The following is a 27,690-nucleotide window of genomic DNA, read 5'->3' as shown; positions in this document are numbered from 1 at the left end:
TCTGGGTCTAAATGCATTCATGATGGAGATGAGAGGTTTCGGATTGCCTTTTACAGTAGCAGAGCTCGTATGTGGGGGTAAGCTAGCTTCTCATGACTCTCTGTGTCTGTGAGCTTTACATCGGCATAGTTGAAGACTGCAGTCTATTTTCTAATTCCACTATGACCTCACTATGACAAGGGATCTTTTACAATCTTAGATGCTGTTAAATAATGATGTTATGGTACAAATTGTATATAGGTTGTATTTATGTTAAAGTGGATTGGGGGTGGCAAACCTCTCTCTTGCAAGGAAAATACAGACTTTTACTTTTCGACTGAGTATTACGCTTCGGCAAGTGTCTTATTCAGTGCAAGAAAGAAATGGAGTGCTCCTCCTCTAGTGTGTTAGCCAGTTGCCCAAGGTGATATGCAAATCTAACATTTAAAATCAGCTATTTTTGCACCAACTCAAGCAAAGAAACAATCAATAATTCAGATACTGTATGATATTTAGTTTTTTTGGGGCTAGGCTGGTCTTACATCTCCCAAACCCAATTCCCAGTCTCTCCTCCAATCAGAGCCAGTGAAAAGCCTGCAGAGGGATTATGGTCTTTAAAGAACTGAAAGTTTAGCTGCATGGCTCTCTTTAGCTCTATTCTCCTCTGCTCTCTCTATAGCTATTGCAGCAGTGCAATGGATCGAAGCCCATGTGTGATATGAACAAACCCAGAGGGCCATATTCGCTGTAGGCAGCAGTAGTGTTAGATTACAGTATGTGTGAATGCCCTGGAAGGGCTGCTCTTGATGTGGATACAGTATTGTTAACTCTGTTTACAGCACAACTCTCACTCGGTGACAGATTGAACCTGAGGTCGATCCCTACCCTTCACGCCACTACTCACACCACTCAGCACTTCATCACCCAGGCAAAAATAGACCTGACTTTTAAAGCCTTGCCTTATTACTGCAAGACTGCAGTCTCCCCCTTCCCTCTACCTTCTTCCCTTTGCCTTATCGATTTCCTGCTCAACAAAAACCCACCATTTTCTTCCCCAGGTATGGCAGCCGTCCCGGGGAGAGGCTATCTATTGCATCTATATGCAGCGCTGCTGGAAGACCAGTCCAACCCACCCTCGACTCCAATATGTTTACCTGACATTCAAAATGAACAAACAAGCAACAGTACTTACAGGACATACATTGCATTCGGAAAGTATTCAGACCTCTTCACTTTTTCCACATTTTGTTACGTTACAGTCTCATTCTAAAATGGATTAAATAAAAAAAGAATATCAGCAATCTACACACAATAACCCATAATGACAAAGTGAAAATGTTTGTAAATTTATAAAAACTTAAAAACAGAAATACCATTCTTAAATGGAAGAAGTTTGGAACCACCTAGACTCTTCCTAGAGTTGGCCAATCAGGGGAGAAGGGCCTCAGTCAGGGAGGTGACCAAGAACCCGATGGTCACTCTGACAGAGCTCCACAGTTCCTCTGTGGAGATAGGAGAACCTTCCAGAAGGACAACCATCTCTGCAGCACTCCACCAATCAGGCTTTTATGGTAGAGTGGTCAGATGGAAGCCACTCCTCAGTAAAAAGCACATGACAGCCCGCTTGGAGTTTGGTAAAAGTCTCACAGACTATGAGAAACAAGATTCTCTGGTCTGATGAAACCAAGATTGAATTCTTTGTCTTGAATACCAAGCGTCACATCTGGAGGAAAACTGGCAACATTCCTAGAGTGAAGCATGTTAATGGCAGCATACTGCTGTGGGGATGTCTTTCAGCGGCAGGGACAGGGAGACTAGTCAGGATCGAGGGAAATATGAACAGAGCAGTACAGAGAGATCCTTGATGAAAACCTGCTCCAGAGCGCTCAGGACCTCAGACTGGGGTGAAGGTTCACCTTCCAACAGGACAATGTCCCTAAGCACAGCCAAGACAAGTCAGGCGTGTCTTTGGGACAAGTCTCTGAATGTCCTTGAGTGGCCCAGCCAGAGCCCGGACTTGAACCCGATCCAACATCTCTGGAGAGACCTGAAAATAGCTGTGCAGTAACGCTCCCCATCCAACCTGACAGAGCTTAAGAGGATCTGCAGAGAAGAATGAAAGAAACTCCCTAAATACAGGTGTGCCAATCTTTTAGCGTCACCCCCATGAAGACTCGAGGCTGTAATCATTACCAAAAGTGCTTCAAAAAGTACTGAGTAAATAAAGGGTCTGAATAGTTATGTAAATGTAATATTATTATTATTTATTTATTTATAAATATGCACATTTTTCTAAAAACCTGTTTTTGCTTTGTCGTTATGTGGTATTGTGGGAGATTGATGAGGGAAAACAACTATTTAATTGATTTTAGAATAAGGCTGTAACCTAACAAATTGTGGAAAAAGTCATTGGGTTTGAATACTTTACAAAGGCACTGTATATACAACTCAAAGTTTGGAATAGGATCTTTGTACCAGGGCACGGCTCTAACAGAGGTTTGAGTGTTTTAGTCTGTTCATCCGGCTTGACTGTCAGGGCTGTAGCAGAAGCCATGTTGGTGCAGTGGGTTGGAAGCTGTGAGACAGATTTCAACATGCCTGGTTTCCTCAACTTCGCTCATTCTCTGTGACATGACTTCCTACTTTTAGATTTCCTCTTTATCTCCTGAGACTGGGGGGTGGAGGGGGAGAGGAGATATATATACAGTATATATATATATATATATATATATATATATATATATATATATATATATATATATATATATATATATATATATATATATCACTTCCCAGGAATATATATTGCCCTCCAGGTAATATTATCCATTAATCCTAATACTAGATAGGTTAGGGGTTATCTAACAGCACCATCTCAGGCCACAGAGACCCAGAGGAGATGCTATTGGCAGATTAGCTACGTTTTTCTTCTGCTGTGTGATGTCTGTGTCAGCGGTATGTCAGTATGTTGGTGTGGGTTCTGCGTGTGATACTGTAGTGTCATTAATGAATTGAACAGTCAGTGGAATAATGAAAGAGCTGTGTAAGCTTCATCCATGTTTAGATATGTGCATCATACTGATTGGTGTCCATGTTCATGGTGCTCTTTGGGTACACTGCTGGCCATATTGGGTGTACCGTTTGGATCTACTCAAATTTTATGGTCCTGACACCTGACCCTCCCTGTGTTCTTCTCTCCCACCCCAGGTAGAGCCAGCCTGCATGGGAAGGCGTCTCTTCAGATTGACCCAGTGCGCTCAGAGGACCAGGGCTGGTACGAGTGTAGGGTTCTGATGCTGGAGCAGCAATACAACACCTTCCACAATGGCAGCTGGGTGCAGCTCACAGTCAATGGTGAGTCACTGCGTCCCAAATGGCAGCCTATTCCCTATGTAGTGCGCTACTTTTGACCAGGGCTCATATGGCTCTGGTCAAAAGTAGTGCACTATATAGGGAATAGGGTGCCTTTTGTTTCACTTCACTGTCACTTTACTGTCAGCAACAACAGATTGGAGTGTGGTAGGTGTGGTTTGGAATTGGGACTCAATATGGAGAATGTGTTTCTACAGTGTAATCTCGTTAGATGTGTGTGCTCGAGTGATTCGTGACAATGTTCACCTCATAGGTTGCTTACATTCAATGCCTCAACAGTTTTCATTGGTCAGCCTCAGATAGCTATACTGTAGCTAACTACATTCAGAAGTTTTTGTCAGAACATTTCTTCTCTCTTATTCGCCATTCAATGACTTGTCTGTCTGAGATTTCAGATTTACTGTGTGCGTGCTGATTTGTTTTATCACTTGGACGATGTTTGGCTTTTTAGTGATTCTATGTGGTACTGTAAAATAATTTGTACCCCAAAATAATTGTTTTCATGATTTATGGCCTTTTCTTTGTAGTCACTTTGGCTATGTTTATTCTGAGATGTTGAAGCTCTGATGAGTGACAATCAGGGTCGGGGAGTAACAGATTACATGTAATCCATAACATGTAAGGGATTACAAAAAACAGCAACTGTAATTAGTTATGTTACCTGCAAAAATATTGTAATCAAATTACAGATACTTTTGAAAAACTACATGATTACGTTGAGGATTACTTTTTATTCAGTAAGAATGTTTGCGGGAAAAAAGTTTACACTTCTCTGTTCTCTCAATGACATTCAAAGTAGCATTGAAAAAATACGCAAGTTTAAGTTTTATCACCTGAGCGAGTCTGACCACAAGTCAGAGACCACTATGATGACACACCAAATGTGTTGGATCGCTGGAAAAGAGCAGGAATAGGCTTTTGTAGGCTACAGTCCAAGCTATGTCTTCCAATGGTGTGACTGCTGTCGGCATCCAAACATTATCCAACTTGAATAAACACTTGGAGGTAAGGATGGCAGCAGTGGTGTTGTCAACGGCGATACGGATATCACTTATTATTGATATCTACATAGTGTATTGATGTGAATCACACTTCTGCGCTCTCATTTAGCTATTTGCGGCTTACAGATTGTGGTTGTTGTGGATGGCTCTTCGCAAATCTAAATGTGTATTTGAACCCAATAATGGTTTAATTCAAGAAGTGCAAGAACTTTTGGACAGGTAACTAGTAACTGTAATGGATTACATTTAGAAAGTAACCTACAATTAGAACAGCTGTTTTCAGGAACATGGCACAGACAGACACATTTCAGATTGCCTTGGGGATAAAGGGATGAGAGACTAGTAAGAAGGGGAATTGATTGTGGCCTGCTTAACACAGTTCCGGCAGGAAATGTCTGGAATAGTCTGTGAGCAATCAAACTGATGACCAGGTGGGGAAAAAAAATCTGCACGTTTGCACTTCCCAGGAAGGCCCCAACGGGTTAGCGGCTAGCTGCTTCTAGCTATGTAATGTGTTCCAGTACATTGTTCAAGACCAGGACCATGTATTTACAGAGCTGGGCTAACTTTTAGAAGGTTGAAAATGGTTTTAATTCTAGACATTCAGTTACATAGCATTATTTAGATATGATCTATGTCTTGTTAATGGGGCACTAACATGGCTGTCATAGAATGTTGAAGTATCATGCAGAACCCTCTATGTATGGTTCTGTTCAAGACCTAGAGTCAACTTACAATGATGCCCATGATCTTTACTATTTTATCTTCTGAAAACCAAATCGGTTTTATATTCATATTTTCTAATGGGTTCTGATTTTATTCATTTTGTCAGATGTTATAATAGACAATAAAAAAATACTTGTCTTGGAGAAATGTAATATAATTTAATTTTACGTTGCCGTATTCAATTTGGTTTGCAGGGCCGCAGATGCTAAAGTGTAGCTGCAGCATATCTGTTCATTCCAATTATTTTGGTCTCTCTGCTGGTGTTATTCAGATACAATACTTCTCTTATTTGTCCGTCCTCCGGCTGGATAACGGTGGGTAGTTATTTCTCCATACGATGCAGGCATTTGAAAATAATGGGTTCAACTAAATGCAGTCGTCTCGTTAGAGTCATGTTATAACATTAAACAGTGTTTTTTCCCTCCAGATAGACACCTCACAAGGACTGAAGATATTATTAGTGTGACAGTTTGCAGTTTATACCGTCAAATTCACACACTCAAAAAGTATTTTTGGTTTGAACTTATGCTCACTGTCTGTGTGAGGCTCATGCATATTCTCATCAGGTACCTTCTAATCTGTAACTGATTTTAGATGCATATACAGTTTACTTGACATTGGATGAGGTTCACTGTAAACCTGATGGTCACTATGAAACTGAAAAGGTAGATTAAGAACAGGGAGACTACCAAACATTACCAAGACTACTGTCTATGTGTGCAAGCATGCATCTACACACTGTATATTTGTGTGTGAGAACATTTGCATGTGTGTTACACCATACACCATACCCAAACCGGCCGCGTGCGTGCGCGATCACGACACGCCGGTTGAAATATTAAAACAAACTCTGAACAAATTATAGTAATTTAGGGACATGTCGAAAAGCATTAAACATTTATGGCAATTTAGCTAGCTAGCTTGCAGCTGCTAACTAATTTGTCCTGTTTAGCTAGCTTGCTGTAGCTTGCAAATTTGTCCTGGGATATAAACATTGAGTTGTTATTTTACCTGAAATGCAGAAGGACCTCTACTCCGACAATTAATCCACACATAATATGGTCAACCGAATCGTTTCTAGTCATCTCTCCTCCTTCCAGGCATTTTCTTCTTTGGACTTTATATGGCGATTGGCATCTAACTTTCATAGTTTACCACGACGACCGCCCAAACTCAGTTCATCTTTCAATCACCCACGTGGGTATAACAAATGAGGAGATGGCACGTGGGTATCTGTTTCTATAAACCAATGAGGAGATGGGAGAGGCAGGACTTGCACCACGATCAGTGTCACAAATAGAACTGACTTCTATTTTAGTGCTTGGCAATGCAGAAGCTCGTTGGCGCGCGCGAGCGGTGTGGGTGCAATAACTGAATAACATGTATGTTTGAAATTCATTTTGCAACTCTCCCGCACACGATGTGAGCGATGTGGTCAGCATGTAAGGGTACATGTCTCAGTATTTCAACGGTTCAGTGTGCGCGCACTCATGCATGTGTGTGTAGTGGTGGGTGTGTAATGGTGGGTGTGTAATGGTGTGTGTGTAATGGTGGGTGTGTAATGATGGATGTGTACTGGTGGGTGTGTAATGATGGGTGGGTAATTGTGGGTGTGCATTTGGTTGTGGCTAAATGAGTTTCCTATCTACTGAGTTACACTCACGGTTGCCCTGCCAGGGAGTGTCACCTGCGCAGCGTCTAGGGGGGTGGGAGGGAGTTTGTGAACATCTGTGTGTGTTTGGTTTGAATGGCTTCCTGTGCAAGCAGGCACACTGCGTCTCTATGGCCGTCCTCATCAGTGTTCACGCTCAACTCACTCGCTTACTCATTCACTCGCCTATGCTCTCCCCCTCCCCTACTGCTAGACCTTTACACAATCACTGAGTTGTCTGGATCATTTGTTTGATGTGTCATTATTCTTTGTGTTGGAACCAGTTTTTGGTGTTTGAGCTCAAATAAAACAAGTCTAAAATATTTTGTTTGTCCATACCTTGTTTACGGCAGTGTAATGGCAAAGGTGCAGAGCATAAGGCTATTGCCTTGTTTTCCCAATTGGGTCTGTTGGGGTTGTACCTGAAGCCAAGCTCTCATGTCTACTGAAAGAGCCAGAGCAAAATGGCTGCCAGTGTTTGTGCTTATTTTGAGACATCTGTGAGTTGAATTGACATTCAGAGGCCTCATCATGGCTGCATGTCCTCTCAAAGGGTCTCTGTTGGGAAGGCAGGTGCTCTCCTGGCCAGGCTTCATCACAGATACTAAAGGCAGCCTTTTCCTGTGGCCTGTGGAATCTACATATGATACACAGCCTGCTTTGAGTTCCTGTTTGCTGCCCTCTACTTCCTGCCAAACAGAAAGAGGATTCATGCCCACTCAGTGGCAGGTGTCAGATGGCAAGACCTTGTGCCCGAAAGACAGAGAGTTCACTGTGGTGCCTCCTCTCCTCTCCTCTCCTCTCTTCTTAATTTAGTATCAGTTAGCAGTATGCTAATGAATCAGCAGCTTTTGGATAGTGTGAGAGAAACAGTGAGTGAGAGAAACATAAGTGAGAGAAACAGTGAGTGAGAGATTGTGCGTGTCAGCTCACACAGCTGCAGTAACTTCAGAGACAAATAGTCTTAAGGGGATCTCTTGGTGCCTTGAGGGAAAATTGTTGTTGGGTTGCGGATGGAAAGTAGAGTACAGTAAACAGTAAAGGGCTAAATATATGCTGCAATTTGATAAAAATGCATGATGATCCTTTCGTGCTGTAAGTAGTAGTCCTCAGGGAAAAGATGCTCTCTCTCCCACTCTGGCTGGCTCTGTACTGTAAATGTTCATTTTCTCTGAAATCTGCTCATAAAGGGAAATCAAAGAAAAACTGTGTAAAACTATGCAGTCTTCCAGGGAGCGGGAGAAAGAGAGATGGCGAGAATGAGGGAGAAATAGAGGAAGGCAGAGAATCAGAGTGAGGAGGGGAGAGAAGGAGAGATGTCGGGGAGCAGGTATGGAGCTCTAAGGAGGCCATCTGCTCGTGTGGAAAGGTCTACAGAGGGGAGTGGTGTGAATACAGAAGCAACTGAATCCAGGACTAAAGAGGACGTGAAAATTATGAAAGTAGGGCGAGAATGTGATGCTCGACTTGGCTTTTTGTAGAACATCTCCTAAATTCCCCACTTGGTGACACGTACTGATGTGTTGTAACTGATAATGGGCGGAAAGAATTCCCCTGTCACCCAATTCACTCACAGTAAATGCCACCTCCTGTTTGCCACCTACTTAGTGTAAATTAATGTTAGGTCATCTAAACCACATTATAGATGTGAATCAAAGATGTAGACCTGTTCATAGAAAATAATCTACACCACATTCCACAATATGGTTACCCATAAAGCACACTTGCATTGTAAATCACTACAAAAACCAGAGCTGGTTGCTTAATGTGCTGAAATTAATATACTGTATTAACATTACAGAACGACAATACCCAAATAAGTAATTGAGAGAATGCATACAACAGCTGTTAAAGAGATCGAACTGGAACTTCAGCACATTCGTAACGTCATACAATCCAGCAGGACGTAACATATCATACGATCCAGCAGAGCGTAACATATCATACGATCCAGCAGTACGTAACATATCATACGATCCAGCAGGACATAACATATCATACGATCCAGCAGGACGTGACATATCATACGATCCAGCAGGACGTAACATATCATACGATCCAGCAGGACGTAACATATCATACGATCCAGCAGGACGTAAAATATCATACGATCCAGCAGGACGTAACATATCATACGAAATTGAAAATGGAAATGGATGATTTGTTCACAATTTTAGGGGATCCGTTTTGGCACATGAGTGCTACTTTCAAGATTACTGGTTGAAAGTTCCTTAATGGTAGTCTCTGGTAGCCTCTATACAGGAGTACTGTGCAGTGAGGGGCCACGATGGAGAGGCAGATCTCTAGAGATGCTAATTTGTGTGTTTGTTTACTCCACACCAGGTGTGTGTTCAATTAGAAGTGAAGACAAGACTCCCATCGGCTAGACATGACCCACTTTGGTAGAGAGAGTGTGATCATCTCTTCAGCTAAATTCAGTTACGTTTTATTGTCACATGCAGAAGTACAGTGAAATGCTTAACTTAAAAGCTCTACCCAACAGTGCAGTAATCAATGTCTAATATAATATAGCTAATACATTTTTTAATAATAGAAAATACACTATCGTTTGGGGTCACTTAGAAATGTCCTTGTTTTTGAAAGAAAAGTACAACATTTTGTCCATTAAAATAACATAAAATTGATCAGAAATACAGTGAAGACATTGTCAATGTTGTAAATGACTATTGTAGCTGGAAATGGCAGATTTTTTATGGAATATCTACATAGGCATACAGAGGCCCATTATCAGCAACCATCACTCCTGTGTTCCAATGGCACTTTGTGTTAGCTAATCCAAATGTATCATTTTAAAAGGCTAATTGATCATTAGAAAATCCTTTTGCAATTATGTTAGCACAGCTGAAAACTGTTGTTCCGATTAAGGAAGCAATAAAACTGGCCTTCTTTAGACTAGATGGGTATCTGGAGCATCAGAATTTGTGGGTTCGATTACAGACTCAAAATGGCCAGAAACAAAGACCTTTCTTCTGAAACTCATCAAATGTTTTGGGTAGCCTTCCACAAGCTTCCCACAATAAGTTGGGTGACTTTTGGCCCATTCCTCCTGACAGAGCTGGTGTAACTGAGTCAGGTTTGTAGGCCTCCTTGCTCGCACACACTTTTTCAGTTCTGCCCACAAATTTTCTATGGGATTGAGGTCAGCTTTGTGATGGCCACTCCAATACCTTGACTTTGCTGTCCTTAAGCCAATTTGCCACAACTTTGGAAGTATGCTTGGTGTCATTGTCCATTTGGAAGACCCATTTGCGACCAAACTTTAACTTCCTGCTTTGCCACATTTATTGCAGTATTATTTTAGTGCTTTGTTGCAAACAATATGCATGTTTTGGAAAAAAAAATTTCTGTACAGGCTTACTTCTTTTCACTCTGTCAATTAGGTTATTATTGTGGAGTAATTACAATGTTATTGATCCATCCTCAGTTTTCTCCTATCACAGCCATTAACTCTGTAACTGTTTTAAAGTCACCATAGGCCTTATGGTGAAATTCCATTGAGTTAGGAAGGACGCCTGCATATTTGTAGTAACTTGGTGTATTGTTACACCATCCAAAGTGTAATTAATAACTTCACCATGCTCACAGGGATATTCAATGTCTGCTTTTTACACTTGTACCCATCTACCAATTGGTGCCCTTCTCTTCAACCACCAAAACCTCCCTGGTCTTGGTGGTTGAATCTGTGTTTGAAATTTACTGCTCGGATGAGGGACCTTACAGTTCATTGTAAACTCAGCAAAAAAATAAATGTTCCTTTTTCAGGACCCTGTCTTTCAAAGATAATTTGCAAAAGGGTTTAAACACTGTTTCCCATGCTTGTTCAATGAACCATAAACAATTAATGAACATGCATCTGTGGAACGGTGGCTAAAACACTAACAGCGTACAGATGGTAGGCAATTAAGGTCACAGTTATGAAAACTTAGGACACTAAAGAGGCCTTTCTATTGACTCTGAAAAACACCAAAAGAAAGATGCCCAGGGTCCCTTCATCTGCGTGAACGTACCTTAGGCATGCTGCAAAGAGGCATGAGGACTGAAGATGTGGCCAGGGCAATAAATTGCGATGTTTGTACTGTGAGACATCTGAGACAGCGCTACAGAGAGACAGGATGGACATCTGATCATCCCCGCAGTGGCAGACCACGTGTATCAACAACTGCACAAGATCGTTACACCCGAACATCACACCTGTGAGACAGGTACAGGATGGCAACAAAAACTGCCCGAGTTACACCAGGAACGCACAATCCCTCCATCAGTGCTCAAACTGTCCGCAATAGGCTGAGACTGTCCGCAATAGGCTGAGAGAGGCTGGACTTGTAGACCTGTTGTATGGCAGGTCCTCACCAGACACCACCAGCAACAATGTTGCCTATGGGCACAAACCCACCGTCGCTGGACCAGACAGGACTGGCAAAAAGTGCTCTTCACTGACGAGTTGCGGTTGTCTCACCAGGGGTGATGGTCGGATTTGCGTTTATCGTCGAAGGAATGAGCATTACATCGAGGCCTGTACTCTGGAGCGGGATCGATTTTGAGGTGGAGGGTCTGTCATTATCTTGGGCGGTGTGTCACAGCATCATTGGACTGTGCTTGTTGTCATTGCAGGCAATCTCAATGCTGTGCTTTACAGGGGAGACATGCTCCTCCATCATGTGGTACCCTTCCTACAGGCTCATCCTGACATGACCCTCCAACATGACAATACCACCAGCCATACTGCTCGTTCTGTGAGTGATTTCCTGCAAGACAGCAATGTCAGTGTTCTGCCATGGCAAGTGAAGAGCCCGGATTTCAATCCCTTTGAGCACGTCTGGGACATGTTGGATTGGAGGGTGAGGGCTAGGGCCATTCCCCCCAGAAATGTCCGGGAACTTGCAGGTGCCTTGGTGGAAGAGTGGGGTAACATCTCACAGCAAAAACTGGCAAATCTGGTGCAGTCCATGAGGAGGAGATGCACTGCAGTACTTAATGCAGCTGGTGGCCACACCAGATACTGACTGTTACTTTTGATTTTGACACCCCCTTTGTTCAGGGACAAATTATTCAATTTCTGTTAGTCACATGATTGTGGAACTTGTTCAGTTTATGTCTCAGCTGTTGAATCATATGTTCTAACAAATATTAAGTTTGTTGAAAATAAACTCAGTTGACAGTGAGAGGACGTTTATTTTTTTGCTGAGTTTATGTGTGAGGCACATAGATGAAGTAGTCATTCAGCAATGATGTTTAACACTATTATTACACACACAGTGAGTCCATGCAACATTATGTGACTTAAGCACATTCCTACTCCTGAATTTATTTAAGCTTTCCATACCAAGGGGGTTGAATAGTTATTGACTCAAGACATTTCATTTTTTCATTTTTTATTAATTGGCCAATATATTGAAAAACATAATTCCACTTTGACATTATGGGATATTGTGTGTCGACCAGTGACAATATAAATCTAAATGTTATTCAGCCTGTAACACAACAACATTTTGAACACATCTAAGGAAATGAATACTTTCTAAAGGCACTGTACATGTGAACAGGAGTAGTAGTGACAAGTAGCAGGATAAAATAGATAGATACTAATAAAATAGATAGGTAATAGTAATCAATAGTCAATGAACGGCAACATAGTGGTAGGAATAAATCGAATCAATTTTAGCAGCAGCGTAGGTGTGAGGGAGAGTAGTATTTGTTAGATAGAAGCTGTATAGGAGTTTGTTGGTCTGAGCCTTGATGCACCTGTACTGTCTGCCGGACGGGAGCAAGGAGAACAGTCCATGTCTCGGGTGGCTGGAGTCTTTGGCAATTGTTGGGGACTTTCTCAGACACCGCCTGGCATGTACGTCCTGAATAGAACAATCCTTCTGCTGTTTAGAACCAGAGTTACATTGAGATATCAAGTGCAGTTGACTCATGAGACGTAGCGTAGCAGCTAGTTAGCTTGAAATAGATGATAAACCCATAAGGATATTAGTGATGCCCAGGAACAGCTGTGCAGTATGCCTTAATGATTGGTTTTATTAGTGGCTGTATTCTGTTAGATGGTTGTGATGTAATGCTCTTCACTGGGTTTATAGAGAGCAGATTAGGTTATCATTGCCTATATTGAAGAGGGAACACATTTCTTAAATTTGAGAGATTTATCAATGTAAATTTGATTTATAACAGTCATCCCTCATCCCTGTGTAATGCTGGTTAGAGATGAATGGACATAAAACACTTGTGATAGGCTTTTTATTTAAAGACTATGCCACATCTTGGAAATTCCCAACTTTTTAATACCTTCAAGAAATTAAGATGTTCTCAGTGGATTGAAAATATGCTAATGGTGTTTTTTCTTTTCCCAAAGCCCCTCCCACTTTTACGACCACGCCCCCACAGTATGTGGAGGCCAAGGAGGGGGGCAGCACACTGCTGACTTGCTCCGCCCAGGGAAACCCCAAACCAATGATCAGCTGGCTGAGGGAGGGGGAGGAGCTTGCAACCAGTGGAAAATACACGGTAAGCCAAAATGGACAACAAATGTACTGTACCCTCGGGCTAGAAATACATGTCCTTTAAACCTTGAATCAGCAGTGAAATGGTCTGTGAAAGTGACTCTTTAGGTCAGTGGAAATAAAACATGCTAGCCATTTCCTCCAGGTTAATATTGGATTTGTCCATTTTCTAGGGCTGCCATGACATTTCTTTGATATTTAGGGAAATGAGCCTTGAAGGTACAGTGCCTTGCGAAAGTATTCGGCCCCCTTGAACTTTGCGACCTTTTGCCACATTTCAGGCTTCAAACATAAAGATATACAACTGTATTTTTTTGTGAAGAATCAACAACAATCATGAATCAACACAATCATGAAGTGGAACGACATTTATTGGATATTTCAAACTTTTTTAACAAATCAAAAACTGAAAAATTGGGTTGCAAAATTATTCAGCCCTTTACTTTCAGTGCAGCAAACTCTCTCCAGAAGTTCAGTGAGGATCTCTGAATGATCCAATGTTGACCTAAATGACTAATGATGATAAATACAATCCACCTGTGTGTAATCAAGTCTCCGTATAAATGCACCTGCACTGTGATAGTCTCAGAGGTCCGTTAAAAGCGCAGAGAGCATCATGAAGAACAAGGAACACACCAGGCAGGTCCGAGATACTGTTGTGAAGAAGTTTAAAGCCGGATTTGGATACAAAAATATTTCCCAAGCTTTAAACATCCCAAGGAGCACTGTGCAAGCGATAATATTGAAATGGAAGGAGTATCAGACCACTGCAAATCTACCAAGACCTGGCCGTCCCTCTAAACTTTCAGCTCATACAAGGAGAAGACTGATCAGAGATGCAGCCAAGAGGCCCATGATCACTCTGGATGAACTGCAGAGATCTACAGCTGAGGTGGGAGACTCTGTCCATAGGACAACAATCAGTCGTATATTGCACAAATCTGGCCTTTATGGAAGAGTGGCAAGAAGAAAGCCATTTCTTAAAGATATCCATAAAAAAGTGTAATTTAAAGTTTGCCACAAGCCACCTGGGAGACACACCAAACATGTGGAAGAAGGTGCTCTGGTCAGATGAAACCAAAATTGAACTTTTTGGCAACAATGCAAAACGTTATGTTTGGCGTAAAAGCAACACAGCTCATCACTCTGAACACACCATCCCCACTGTCAAACATGGTGGTGGCAGCATCATGGTTTGGGCCTGCTTTTCTTCAGCAGGGACAGGGAAGATGGTTCAAATTGATGGGAAGATGGATGGAGCCAAATACAGGACCATTCTGGAAGAAAACCTGATGGAGTCTGCAAAAGACCTGAGACTGGGACGGAGATTTGTCTTCCAACAAGACAATGATCCAAAACATAAAGCAAAATCTACAATGGAATGGTTCAAAAATAAACATATCCAGGTGTTAGAATGGCCAAGACAAAGTCCAGACCTGAATCCAATCGAGAATCTGTGGAAAGAACTGAAAACTGCTGTTCACAAATGCTCTCCATCCAACCTCACTGAGCTTGAGCTGTTTTGCAAGGAGGAATGGGAAAAAATGTCAGTCTCTCGATGTGCAAAACTGATAGAGACATACCCCAAGCAACTTACAGCTGTAATCGCAGCAAAAGGTGGTACTACAAAGTATTAACTTAAGGGGGCTGAATAATTATGCACGCCCAATTTTTCAGTTTTTGATTTGTTAAAAAAGTTTGAAATATCCAATAAATGTCGTTCCACTTCATGATTGTGTCCCACTTGTTGTTGATTCTTCACAAAAAAATACAGTTTTATATCTTTATGTTTGAAGCCTGAAATGTGGCAAAAGGTCGCAAAGTTCAAGGGGGCCGAATACTTTCGCAAGGCACTGTATGTGGATTCCAGATAATTTAGCCTTGGAGACATTCAGATGTGACGTTGAAATCTTAGATATTATGCCTGTCTTGCATGCTTAAGACCAGCCCCACCCCAGCGCTTCTGAGGATGTCACTGCTCCTGATGTTTGTTTGTTTTGCTATGGAACAAAAGTACAGTAAGCACTGAACAGTATGGAAATATTCAGAACAACTGAACAGTATGGAAATATTCAGAACAACTGAACAGTATGGAAATATTCAGAACAACTGAACAGTATGGAAATATTCAGAACAACTGAACGGTATGGAAATATTCAGAACAACTGAACAGTATGGAAATATTCAGAACAACTGAACGGTATGGAAATATTCAGAACAACTGAACAGTATGGAAATATTCAGAACAACTGAACGGTATGGAAATATTCAGAACAACTGAACGGTATGGATATATTCAGAACAACTGAACGGTATGGATATATTCAGAACAACTGAACAGTATGGAAATATTCAGAACAACTGAACAGTATGGAAATATTCAGAACAACTGAACAGTATGCATGTTCCTCTATCTGGGTACTCAGACTAAGCTGTAGATATACCGTAAAAGCTTTCACAGACGCCAAATCATTCTCTACACTATTTTGGTGGCAATACAGTAGGTTGTTATCTTAAAACGTGCATTTTCATCTATCTGGGTACTCACACTGGCTGTAGATAAGCCTATACAGCCTGTTTCATAACTCATGTTCAAGTAAGAAGGCAGTCTATAGGTGTGGTTGTGTGTGCTGGTGAAATTTTCTGCACACACCACCATCTCCCTGAGTATACGTAAGACTGCACCCAGATTGCAGATCGGCACCCAGATTGCAGATCGAGAGGCCCTTAATTAGACTGCCTGGCATGTCTGTGATTGGCCAGGAGCGTCTGTCATTTAGGCTGCGGAAGGCCTGCAGAGGGCAGGTCCCTGAGGGGAGGAAGAACAGTCTAGGCGTGTCAAGCCACGACTGCACCCCCTCTCTCATTTGTCATGTTTTGTGTTAGTGTTCCAGTTCTCTTTAAGGAAGCCTGTGAACCATAGACAACCCCCTTTCTTACCCCTCGCTCACCCCTCCCTACACTCAGATGTTTCAAATGGAGTAAATCCCTGAGCTAGCTGAAGGCTTGCTGAAGGCTGCACCTAACATTTGGACTTGATATGTGATGTACAGGAAGTGACAGCTCATCTCATTCCTATGTCATTGTGTCTGTCACTCAGCTGGTCCTCTGTCTTATCCCTCTCTCACCCCTCTCTCGCTCACCCATCTCTCATCCCTCTCTCTCGCTCACCCCTCTCTCATCCCTCTCACTCACCCATCTCTCATCACTCTCTCTCGCTCACCCATCTCTCATTCCTCTCTCTCGCTCACCCATCTCTCATCTCTCTCTCTCTCTCACCCCTCTCTCATCCCTCTCTCTCACTCCTCTCTCATCCCTCTCTCACCCCTCTCTCATCCCTCACTCACTCCTCTCTCACCCCTCTCTCACTCCTCTCTCAGTCCTTTCATCCCTCTCTCTTACCCCTCTCAGGCTCCCACACCACAGCCTCATCAAAGGTCAGAGTGGAAGAGCCCAGGGCTTTAACATGTTTGCAATAGTAAACGATTGGAAGACTTCCTCATGCATTATTAATCCCCTCCTAATGCATCAATATTACATTACTCTTAATATGAATGTTATACTAAACATGAATATCAACAGTGAGCCAAGTGCCTCACATCTAAACCATGCTTTGATGCAGTCAGCATTTAGGCGCATTGGTAGTGAGGGTGGAATATGTTTATGATTTGTTTGAACCCTCAAATTGTTTTTGATTTCCATGTGGTTGGTTTGCTGTGAGAGGAAACTGGAAAAACGTTTATATTCCCAACCAAGCGATAGTCTATACATTTGAGGACTCCCCTTGTAGTTAAGAGATGGTGGTAATGTTTGCGCTCCATGGATGGTGTCCTTGAGGACTTGGTAGGGAATGTCAGGAATGTGACAGTGGAGAGAAGAGGAGGAATCATGGTCATCATCTCAGCACCCCCTGTTGTTTGAGGTCCCACACATGAATCAATGTGTCCACCTCCTCCTCCACCTTCGTCTCCTCATCCTCCCCTCCCCATCTGCCTTCCCTATAGCTATAGAAACGACCTGCTGACTATTACACTGCTGCAAGTGTAGTGTAGTTTACTGTGTCATAACTGTGGCCCAGCTATGTGTGTTTGTCCTGCAACGGAGTGGGATTAAAAGGGAGTTCTACCTCAGCTGGGCTGACCCAAGGCAGGATGGACCACTGTGTGGGTGTGTCTAGTGGCTGCTAAACTCTCTTGACTGAAAGGTTTGAGAGACAGATGAATAGGTATAATCCCAGAGGTTTAACAGATTCCCTACCATTGGCTTGAATGAACAGGGCTACAGCTGTGTGTATCCTGAATGGACAGAACCCAGCAACCCTACTGCATCATTTACAAGGGTATTTTTATTAGGTTAGGTTATTGTGTTCCCTCCCTGCTTATTGGTTCCTGTCAGCGTCCTCCTCGGCAGAGGGGAGAGGAAATACAGGCGCACAGTGAGACGTTTCCCAGGTTACCGCTTGCAGAGATTAGCCTCACATCACAACCAAAGTTAATTAGAGAATAACCTCGTCCCCAGGCTATTACGCATAGTGCATATAAGCCTGGGATATCAACCACTCAAAGTTTTCCTTAGTGGCAGTGACTATAGAATTCTATGGGTGTGACCTCCTGAGTATTTCAGTATTGTCATTTATTTGTAATTTTAGCGAATCACAGGGTTGTGAGGCGTGGCTCTGTGCTTCTGGTTTACTAGTGTATGGGGGAGAGTTTGTGAGAAGGTGTTGTGTGAGATGATTGTTTGGTAGATTAAGCCAATTAAGCCAATTCCTATGTGCCGGGAGTTTCTCCCGGCTCTCTGTATTGGCTCACGAAGACCAAGTTTGATGCATTGGTCCACCAGACTCTTCGCGCATTTGGACGGAAGTATCTGGGAACGAGATTAATTAGAGAATTACATGATGATGAGTTTAGACTTTACAGTATTGGTTGTATGCTCTCTATATTAATACCTCTGTGCACAGACCTACCCACCGACTCACAGAGCGAAAGATACATTCCTACCAAATACAGACAACCTCAATCCTGCCTTGATTTTGGTGTGCAATTTCTCTAGGTTACACTTATAAATACCATCTCTGTATGTTTGCTCTGTCTCTCACAAATATGTCCACCCTAGGTGCATGATGGGAGTCTGACGGTGCTGGGGATCACTCGGGACGACAGAGGGGCGTATACGTGTCGAGCCTTCAGCGACCAGGGAGAGGTGCTCCACACCACCCGTCTGCTGGTCCAAGGTAACAGGGCAACGGTCACATTGTAATGTCACAGATGGGTGTGTCCCTACTGAGATGCACTTTGATTACTGAGGATGAGTTTTGAGGAGAAGGTTCCTAGGACAATTGCTGGCTGAATACTGAAAGAACAGTTTGTTCTTCCTGACTGTCTGAATAATCCCTAATCTGAGAATCTTTATGCTATTTTTGCCTTACACATTCTATGAAACATCTATTACACGCCTACAGCTATGCAGTACAGTGTCTAGATTGTGTTTAAGATAGAGAAATGAAGTCCGGCCGCTATCTCCTTAATAAGTATCTGTTTCCTGCCTTTGTCACAGTATGCAGGGATAGTGTTTGATTTTATCAGTGTGGTAGTATGCTTTCGTCTGTATCAGTCAATACTCTTTAAGTCCTCTGGTGACCTAGTCTGTGGCTGCTGCTGCTGGTGGTGGTGTGTGTGTGTATATATCACTGTCTGTCTGAGGCATTCGTCACTGTCTGTCTCCGGTCCATTAACCAGGCCCTCTCTCGGCTAGACAGACACAGACACAGATCTGGGATCTGCTCTGCTCAGATAAATGGATCTGATACAGGCTTCCTCCACTTCCTGCCTCTGCCTCACTCAGTCTACATCAAACACACACACACACTCTCTCTCTCTCTCTCTCTCTCTCTCTCTCTCTCTCTCTCTCTATCTATCTATCAAAACAAGCACTGGATGAGTTAACAGGCTGTATATTACAGCCGATGGAGCAGGTTGGTTTTATGGTAGGCTTGTTACGTTTGATGGTGGGATAAAGATGTGTCAATTTCAGTCAATGTGCAAGTGTCTAAAAGGAATATGGGCAAGAAGTGCTTGGTTACATCTTGGATTTACTCTACTGACCCCTCTAAATACACACACTGCATGCACATGCCTGATAATACATGAAGGTGAGGGGAAAGTTTTGAATGAGGGTCTGACTGAAACATCCTCAAAAAACTCATATGTGTCTTAGGTGGTTTCAATAAATACAAATCCAGAGTGAATTGGAATAAATCTGAGATATCATGATACATATCAGTTTTGTACACCAGCAATATTGCAGCCTGTTTTTGTTTTTCACTACGGAGTATTCATCCATAAGCAGGCTCTGTGGAAATGTGCCAGTGAAGTTGTCTAAAGCTCTCTGAGCAATTACAAGTAGCCATGGGAGGAGTCGTGATTCTCACTCAAATATCTGTTTTTATTTGTTCTGTGACTTAACCACTCTTTCAGTAGTCCCTCCTGGTGTATAAAAGCCATTCAGTGTGTATTTAGGAAATAACCAGGAGGCTTGTAGCTGGGCCCACTTATAAAAGACAGCTTACATTTCACTGTCTGTAATATAGTACAGAGAGATAGAGAGCAGAGCAGCAACCTCAGGGCACTGAGTGTTCATGCTGTGGAGGCATCTGCAAGTCTGGCAACCAAGTCTGTGGCTCAAGTTACAATATGCCTGCTTACTGTATCTCATAGACTACTAGAGAGAAGCCTGTGCCAGGGGTCTACTGTACCTACGTAACAATAAACAGACGCTGTGTGAATGGGTCATAAGATAAGCATTTGGGTATCCATATCTACACTGAACAAAAATATAAACGCAACATGTAAAGTGTTGGTCCCAGGTTTCATGAACTGAAATAAAAGATCCCAGAAATTTTCCAACAAAAAACACATTTCTCAAAAATGTTGTGCACAAATTTGTTTATATCCTGTTAGTGAGAATTTGTCCTTTGCCAAGATAATCCATCCACCTGACAGGTGTAGCATATCAAGAAGTTGATTAAACAGCATGATCATTACACAGATGCACCTTGTGCTGGGGACAATAAAAGGCCACTATAAGGTGTGCAGTTTTGTCACACAACACAATGCCACCGATGTCTCAAGTTTTGAGGGAGCGTACAATTGCTGTGCTGACTGCAAGACAGTCCAACAGAGCTGTTTCCAGAGAATTTAATGTTAATTTCTCTACCATAAGCCGCCTCCAATGTCATTTTAGATAATTTGTCAGTACTGTATGTCCAACTGGCCTCACAACCAGAGACCACATGTAAACACGCCAGCCCATGACCACCTGCGGGATTGTCTGAGACCAGCCACCCAGATAGCTGATGAAACTCTGGGTTTGCACAACCAAAGAATTTCTACACAAACTGTCAGAAACCATCTAAGGGGAGCTCATCTGCGTTCTCCTCGTCCTCACCAGGGTCTTGACCTGACTGCAGTTCGGCATCGTAACCGACTTCAGTGGGCAAATACTCACCTTCGATGGCTACTGGCACGATGGAGAAGTGTGCTCTTCACAGATGAATATCGGTTTCAATTGTACCGATTGACTGATTTCCTTATATGAATTGTAACTCAGTAAAATGTATTAAATTGTTGGATGTTGTGTTCCCATTTTTGTTCAGTCTATGTTTTGTTGTACACTAAAAGCCATGTTTGATTCCTGTAGGGCCACCGTATATTAAGTCACCACCAGAGAACATCACTGTCAACATATCCCAGAATGCACGCTTCACCTGTCAAGCAGAGGCGTATCCTGGAAACCTGACCTACACCTGGTTTTGGGAGGAAGATAACGTCTACTTCACTAAGAAGTAAAGTTCTAATCGAGATCGTGTTTCTGTTTGTCTGTGTACCTTCCCTTTGGTCTTTGAGTCTTTTCCACCCTGTGATCTTAAAGTATTGTGTACAGTGTCTTGTTGTATTTGAATATTCCAGACCCTGTCCTGGTGTTGTGAATTTGAATGTGTGTGAGTTTTGGTGTGTGTGTGTGTGTGTGTATGTGTGTGCGTGCCTACATGTCTGCGTGCCTGTGGGACTGTGTGTGTGTGTGTGTGTATGTGTGTGCGTGCCTACATGTCTGCGTGCCTGTGGGACTGTGTGTGTGTGTGTGTGTATGTATGTGTGTGCGTGCCTACATGTCTGCGTGCCTGTGGGACTGTGTGTGTGTGTGTGTGTGTGTGTGTGTGTGTGTGTGTGTGTGTGCATGCCTACATGTCTGTGTGCCTGTGGGACTGTGTGTGTGCTGGTGCCCTGTCCTGCTGTGGTTCGGCAGCAGTAAGAGAGGGGCTAGCAGGGGCTGTCTGGAGCACACCAGCCGGGTTAGCACACTCAGATGACAATACCACATGCCTCTTATTCTTTAGTAATGATCTGAAGCGTAGCCAGGAGCTCTGTCAGACTCGCCTCTTTAGTTTAGTGATGGAGATGTTTTAGAAAAAACAAGTGACAGGGAGACCAAGTGTCTGTCTGGGAGAATCCACCTATCAGAGAGTCCCTTAGAAAGAGGCCCATCTAAAATTGTTTTCTGAAGGCCTGGAAAAAGACCCAAGGATGAGACACTGCTTTCCTAGTTGGGCTGCTTACAATGTTTGGTCTATCCTGGGGGCCAACAGTCTATCATAAGAGGATATTTTTGGTCTAGTCATAAGATTTATTTACTCAAATATATACAATGAATAGTTTAGATTAATTCATAGTTTAGATGAGAATATTCCCTCTGCTATTTCTTTTGCATAATGTCTTCTCAAATATTTCTCGAATGAACATGGTGTGCAGTGGGTTTGTTCTTTGTTTGAACACAGCGGGAATAGAATATCTGCCAGTGTACTCATCATGAGGGTACTTCATTTAAAGTGGTAGTGAGAGAGAAAACACGAGGGCTGCAACGTCAGGTGATTGTGAAAATTAGGGGATGTATTTGACATACAACTCCTCCATCTTTTGGAACCTTTTCACCCTGGATGGATCTGACCAAATGCTGCCCTCTCATGGCAGACTTGTGTAATTGCATTAATGCAGCCTCCAGTGTGTGAGTGTGTCTATGCTATGGCATGTTCGATAACTGTCTGCTTCCTCTCGGCAGTGACCTGAAAAACCGAGTCCGCATCCTCATTGACGGAACCCTCCACATCTTCCGGGTGAAACCAGAGGATGCTGGGAAATACACCTGCAGCCCAAGCAACAGCCTTGGAACTCCACCGTCAGCATCAGCACACCTCTCTGTTCAGTGTGAGTGTTACCATGGCGACGGAGGGAGGGATAGGGGGAGGGGCAGACGAGGCTGGCTGGCTGTACTGGAACAGGAGGAGAAACAACAGTATCACAGCCTGCATAGTGGCAGCCAGAACACTGCTGCTGTACAGTATCGTTGTTGGTGATGCAGTACCATATATATCACCCTGCTGAAACTTTTCCACCCTTGGCTGAATTTCAGATAGTCCTACTGCTCATCATCTTGGCAGGGCCTCTTTCATCACCATATTCTTAGCATTTTTTCCTGTCTATGATTCCAGTCTCTGAAGTGTTGATTATCTTTCATTGCTAGACAGTGACAGAGACTGTCTGCTAGTCTCACCCCATAGCATGCTGCTCAGTCTGTCGTTCTCCCCTTAGACAAAGAGTCCTGGTCTTGTCAGTGTGCCGGACTGAATTGAAACGGTGACCTTTTAGTTAATCTGCTACTGTATGTGGAAGGGAAATGCCACAAGGCCAGACGTTTTTTTTAATCATCAGTCTAAGCAGGTTTGTTACTATGCTAATTCCCTCTGAAGTCACTGGTCATTGATCTCTGAGAGAGAGAGAGAGAGAGAGAGAGAGAGAAAGAGAGAGAGAAAGAGAGTGAGAGAGAGAGAGAACTACCTTTGTGATTGGCTTCAGAGGGTGACCAGAAGCCAATTTTTCTGTTATGTACTATTGAAGTTGATAGCTTAAGACAATTAGTTAGCAGCTAGCTTGGGTTGCCATAAAGTAACTTCAAGTTACTCCAGTCACGCAAGTCATAAACTGTTTTCTCTGCTACACTGCACGGCAAGCGGTACCGGAGTGCCAATTCTAGGACCAAAAGCCTCCTTAACAGCTTCTACCCCCCAAGCCATAAGACTGCTGAACAATTCATCAAATGGCCACCGGACAATTTACATTGACACCCCCTCCATTTGTTTTGTACACTGCTGCTACTCACTGTGTATTATCTATGCATTGTCACTTCACCCCTACCCACAAGAACAAATAACTAACCACAACTAACCTGTACCCCTACACATTGACTCGGTACCAGTACCCCTGTATATAGCCTCGTTATTGTTATTTTATTGTGTTACTTTTGATTATTTTTTACTTTAGTTTATTTGGTAAAAATCTGTTCCTGAACTGCACTGTTGGTTAAAGGCTTGTAAGTAAGCATTTCATGGTAAGGTCTACACTTGTTGTATTCTGCGCATGTGACAAATAAAGTTAGATTTGATTATAAAATACAATTTTTTAAATGGTTTCCATACCGACCAACTTATTATAGGAGAAGTGAAATTGTGATTTAACAGTTTCAGACTTATGCTCCAGTCTATTTTCACTGAAACCATCTCCTGTCCATATGCACAAAACCTTGTGCTCTGTCGTCTCTGACCTCTAATCTCTGACCCTCAGACCCTGCCCGTGTGCTCAACATGCCCTCCATCATATACGTTCCACGGAAACTTCCAGGGGTCATCCGCTGCCCGGCGGACGCCAACCCGCCGGTGATATCAGTGAAGTGGGAGAAAGATGGCTACCCTCTCAGAGTGGAGAAGGTCAGTCTCAGTCTGCCATCCGTGTGGGCCTCTGTCTGTCTGGACTGATGCTGATTACACCTCATTCACCATAACAGCTGTTCACAAAGCATCCCAGATTAGGATTGCTGATCTAGGATCTCTTTTAGGTTTTCCACCCTACTGAATACGATTATATGGACACGGAGGACCTGATCCTAGATCAGCACTCCTTCCTTAACACGTTTTCAATACAGGCCTTGACATGCTCTAGAGAATATTGCATCCATGTGATGTTGAAAGTAGCTCCTCTCTCCTGTCCCAGTACCCCGGATGGAGCCAGGCACCGGATGGGAGTATCCGGGTGGCGGAGGCCACAGAAGACTCCCTCGGCACCTACACCTGTATGCCTTACAACACCCTGGGTACAATGGGCCAGTCTGACCCGGCCACTCTGGTGCTAAAGGTACTGGTACTGGAAGAAACCTCTGACCAAATGTGATATGTGTAGTCTTCTCTCCCCCTTTTGGTAAGACTTGTTGTGAGACTTGATCTGTGACATTGTGTGTGTGTTGGCCCGGCCCACAGGATCCCCCCTACTTTAACGTGAGGCCTGGTGGGGAGTACCGCCAAGAGGCTGGTAGAGAGCTGGTCATCCCCTGTGCTGCCTCGGGAGACCCTGAGATACCAACCATCACCTGGAGGAAGGTATGACACCACGCTACAGCTGGGAATAGTCTGGGAAACATGGAATATTCTAACTTCTTTTGTAATATGACAGGCTAGTCCCAATGAACTGTGTGTGTGTGTGTGTGTGTGTGTTCAAGGTGGGGAAGCCCAGCAAGAGTAAGCACAACATCCTCCCCAGCGGCAGCTTACAGTTCCTGTCCCTCAGCAAGGAGGATCATGGGGAATGGGAGTGTGTGGCCACCAATGTGGTCACCAGCATCACTGCCAGCACGCGCCTCCTCGTCATAGGTACTGTCCTCTGTGACCTCATAACCCTCTGTCCCCATGCGTGTCGGATGATCCTAGTCATAGGTACCGTACCCCCTGTGTTTTCTCAGCTCTTCAGGGTTCAGAATTTCAGTTAATCTGAATTGAAGTGGATTTGACAGCAACCCTGCAGCTCTCTGTTTCCATTCATGATGACCCTAGTCCCAGCTGTACTGTATGTACACTGAAGTACTGCTTAGACATTCATGATGACCCTAGTCCCAGCTGTACTGTATGTATACTGAAGTACTGCTTAGACATTCATGATGACCCTAGTCCCAGCTGTACTGTATGTATACTGAAGTACTGCTTAGACATTCATGATGACCCTAGTCCCAGCTGTACTGTATGTATACTGAAGTACTGCTTAGACATTCATGATGACCCTAGTCCCAGCTGTACTGTATGTATACTGATGTACTGCTTAGACATTCATGATGACCCTAGTCCCAGCTGTACTGTATGTATACTGATGTACTGCTTAGACATTCATGATGACCCTAGTCCCAGCTGTACTGTATGTATACTGATGTACTGCTTAGACATTCATGATGACCCTAGTCCCAGCTGTACTGTATGTATACTGAAGTACTGCTTAGACAATCATGATGACCCTAGTCCCAGCTGTACTGTATGTGTACTGAAGTACTGCTTAGACAATCATGATGACCCTATACTGATGTACCAGCATGTACTGTATGTATACCAGCTGTACTGTGTGTATATTGAAGTACTGCTTAGACATTCATGATGACCCTAGTCCCAGCTGTACTGTATGTATACTGATGTACTGCTTAGACATTCATGATGACCCTAGTCCCAGCTGTACTGTATGTGTACTGAAGTACTGCTTAGACAATCATGATGACCCTAGTCCCAGCTGTACTGTATGTATACTGAAGTACTGCTTAGACAATCATGATGACCCTAGTCCCAGCTGCACTGTATGTATACTGAAATACTGCTTAGACAATCATGATGACCCTAGTCCCAGCTGTACTGTATGTATACTGAAGTACTGCTTAGACAATCATGATGACCCTAGTCCCAGCTGTACTGTATGTATACTGAAGTACTGCTTAGACATTCATGATGACCCTAGTCCCAGCTGTACTGTATGTATACTGAAGTACTGCTTAGACAATCATGATGACCCTAGTCCCAGCTGTACTGTATGTATACTGAAGTACTGCTTAGACATTCATGATGACCCTAGTCCCAGCTGTACTGTATGTATACTGAAGTACTGATTAGACAAGGGACTTGCTTGTGCGTGTTTACAGTAAATATGAGTAACAAGCATTTCTCAGGACTCTCACAGTCATACACCCTAGCTGGCACCTGCCCAAGTGTCCCCTCACTGGAGTGACAGGTGACATGTCAGAGGTGCTGAGTGTAGAGTGGACAGATTTGCCGTTTCTGACCATAGTGGTCAGGACAGCAGGTCTCCCTTTAATACCAGTGAAAGGTGCTGGGTCTTAGCCACACAGCTGGGGGCTGGGATGGTGATGGTCTGGCCAAGCCATAGACCTTCACTCCCCTTCACTTCAACATTGGTCTACAACACCTGACATTACAGGGAATTAGCCAATCAGATAGGCCATTCACAGCCATTGTAGGCAGTTGTATACTGTAGAGGACTGTGAATGGTAATGACAGCACAATGTACATTATTTGACTTAATAGGACACATTTCTGGACAATGATAGTGATTCTGAGTGAGATGGCTTTTTATACATTGAGAAAACAGCTGTTATGGGAATAACACACCTGACACAAACTGTGGTTATTGAAGGATTGTAGAATGGTGATTATAACTTTCACCATACTGTACACATAGACCTAACAGATTGCTCTATCACTCTTTAGTGTGGGCCAGAGCAATATATAGTAGAGAGATATAGGTATACTGTAGATGGCCCTGGTATTAAATATGACGATCTCTTTCCTCTGACCTTCAGGCACCAGCCCACATGCTCCAGGCAACATTCGTGTGTTGCCCTCGGTGACCTCGGCCAATGTGTCCTGGGAGCCGGGTTACGACGGAGGCTTTGAGCAGACATTCTCAGTGTGGTATGGCCCAGTGTGAGTACTCCCAGCATGCTCTAGGTCTACTATCACATCTTATACTCAGATTGCCACTGATTCCCCTAATAGAGGTGGGGGGACAGAGACTTTCGGGATTGATCTGCAATAGATATGTAGGGTTTAGGGCTCTTAATGTATTACTGCCCCCCCCGAAAATCACGAGTCATGACCGCATTCAAATTCTACGGGACCGGCTTTCCAAGTGGCACAATGGTATAAGGCACAGTGCAGTGCTATAGGCGTCACTACAGGCCCGGGTTTAATCCCAAGCCGCGACCTGCCGCTCCAGGAGACCCATGGGGCGGCGCACAATTGGCCCAGCGTCGTCCGGGTTAGGGGAGGGTTTGGCCGGCTGGAATGTCCTTGTCCCCCATCGCGCACTAGTGACTCCTTGTAGCAGACCTGGCGCATGCACGCTGATTTCGGTCGCCAGATGTACAGTGTTTCTTCCGACACATTGGTGCGGCTGGCTTCCTGGTTAAGTGAGCAGTGTGTCAAGAAGCAGTGTGGCTTGGCAGGGTTGTGTTTCGGAGGACGCACGGCTCTCGACCTTCGCCTCTCCCGAATCCATATGGGAGT

At 43.5% G+C, this 27,690-nt stretch overlaps 1 protein-coding gene across 3 annotated transcripts in view; it reads left to right on the top strand.

Annotated features, from left to right (window-relative positions):
* igsf9ba (immunoglobulin superfamily, member 9Ba) overlaps nt 1-27,690 on the top strand; it is a 66,807-nt gene that overhangs the window by 23,458 nt on the left and 15,659 nt on the right. For all 3 annotated transcript variants that reach the window (XM_042296226.1, XM_042296225.1, XM_042296227.1), the window contains exons 3-12: nt 3,187-3,333; nt 13,103-13,254; nt 18,369-18,486; nt 20,952-21,096; nt 22,368-22,513; nt 23,927-24,069; nt 24,353-24,493; nt 24,616-24,735; nt 24,855-25,005; nt 26,985-27,108. In XM_042296226.1, the coding sequence (XP_042152160.1) occupies nt 3,187-3,333; nt 13,103-13,254; nt 18,369-18,486; nt 20,952-21,096; nt 22,368-22,513; nt 23,927-24,069; nt 24,353-24,493; nt 24,616-24,735; nt 24,855-25,005; nt 26,985-27,108 (1,387 nt within the window). The remainder of the gene's footprint in view (nt 1-3,186; nt 3,334-13,102; nt 13,255-18,368; nt 18,487-20,951; nt 21,097-22,367; nt 22,514-23,926; nt 24,070-24,352; nt 24,494-24,615; nt 24,736-24,854; nt 25,006-26,984; nt 27,109-27,690) is intronic.

This window comes from Oncorhynchus tshawytscha, linkage group LG13 (genome assembly GCF_018296145.1).
Source record: "Oncorhynchus tshawytscha isolate Ot180627B linkage group LG13, Otsh_v2.0, whole genome shotgun sequence".
In the NCBI taxonomy this organism is placed as follows: Eukaryota; Metazoa; Chordata; class Actinopteri; order Salmoniformes; family Salmonidae; genus Oncorhynchus; species Oncorhynchus tshawytscha.
This window is presented reverse-complemented; position numbering and strand designations above follow the sequence as displayed.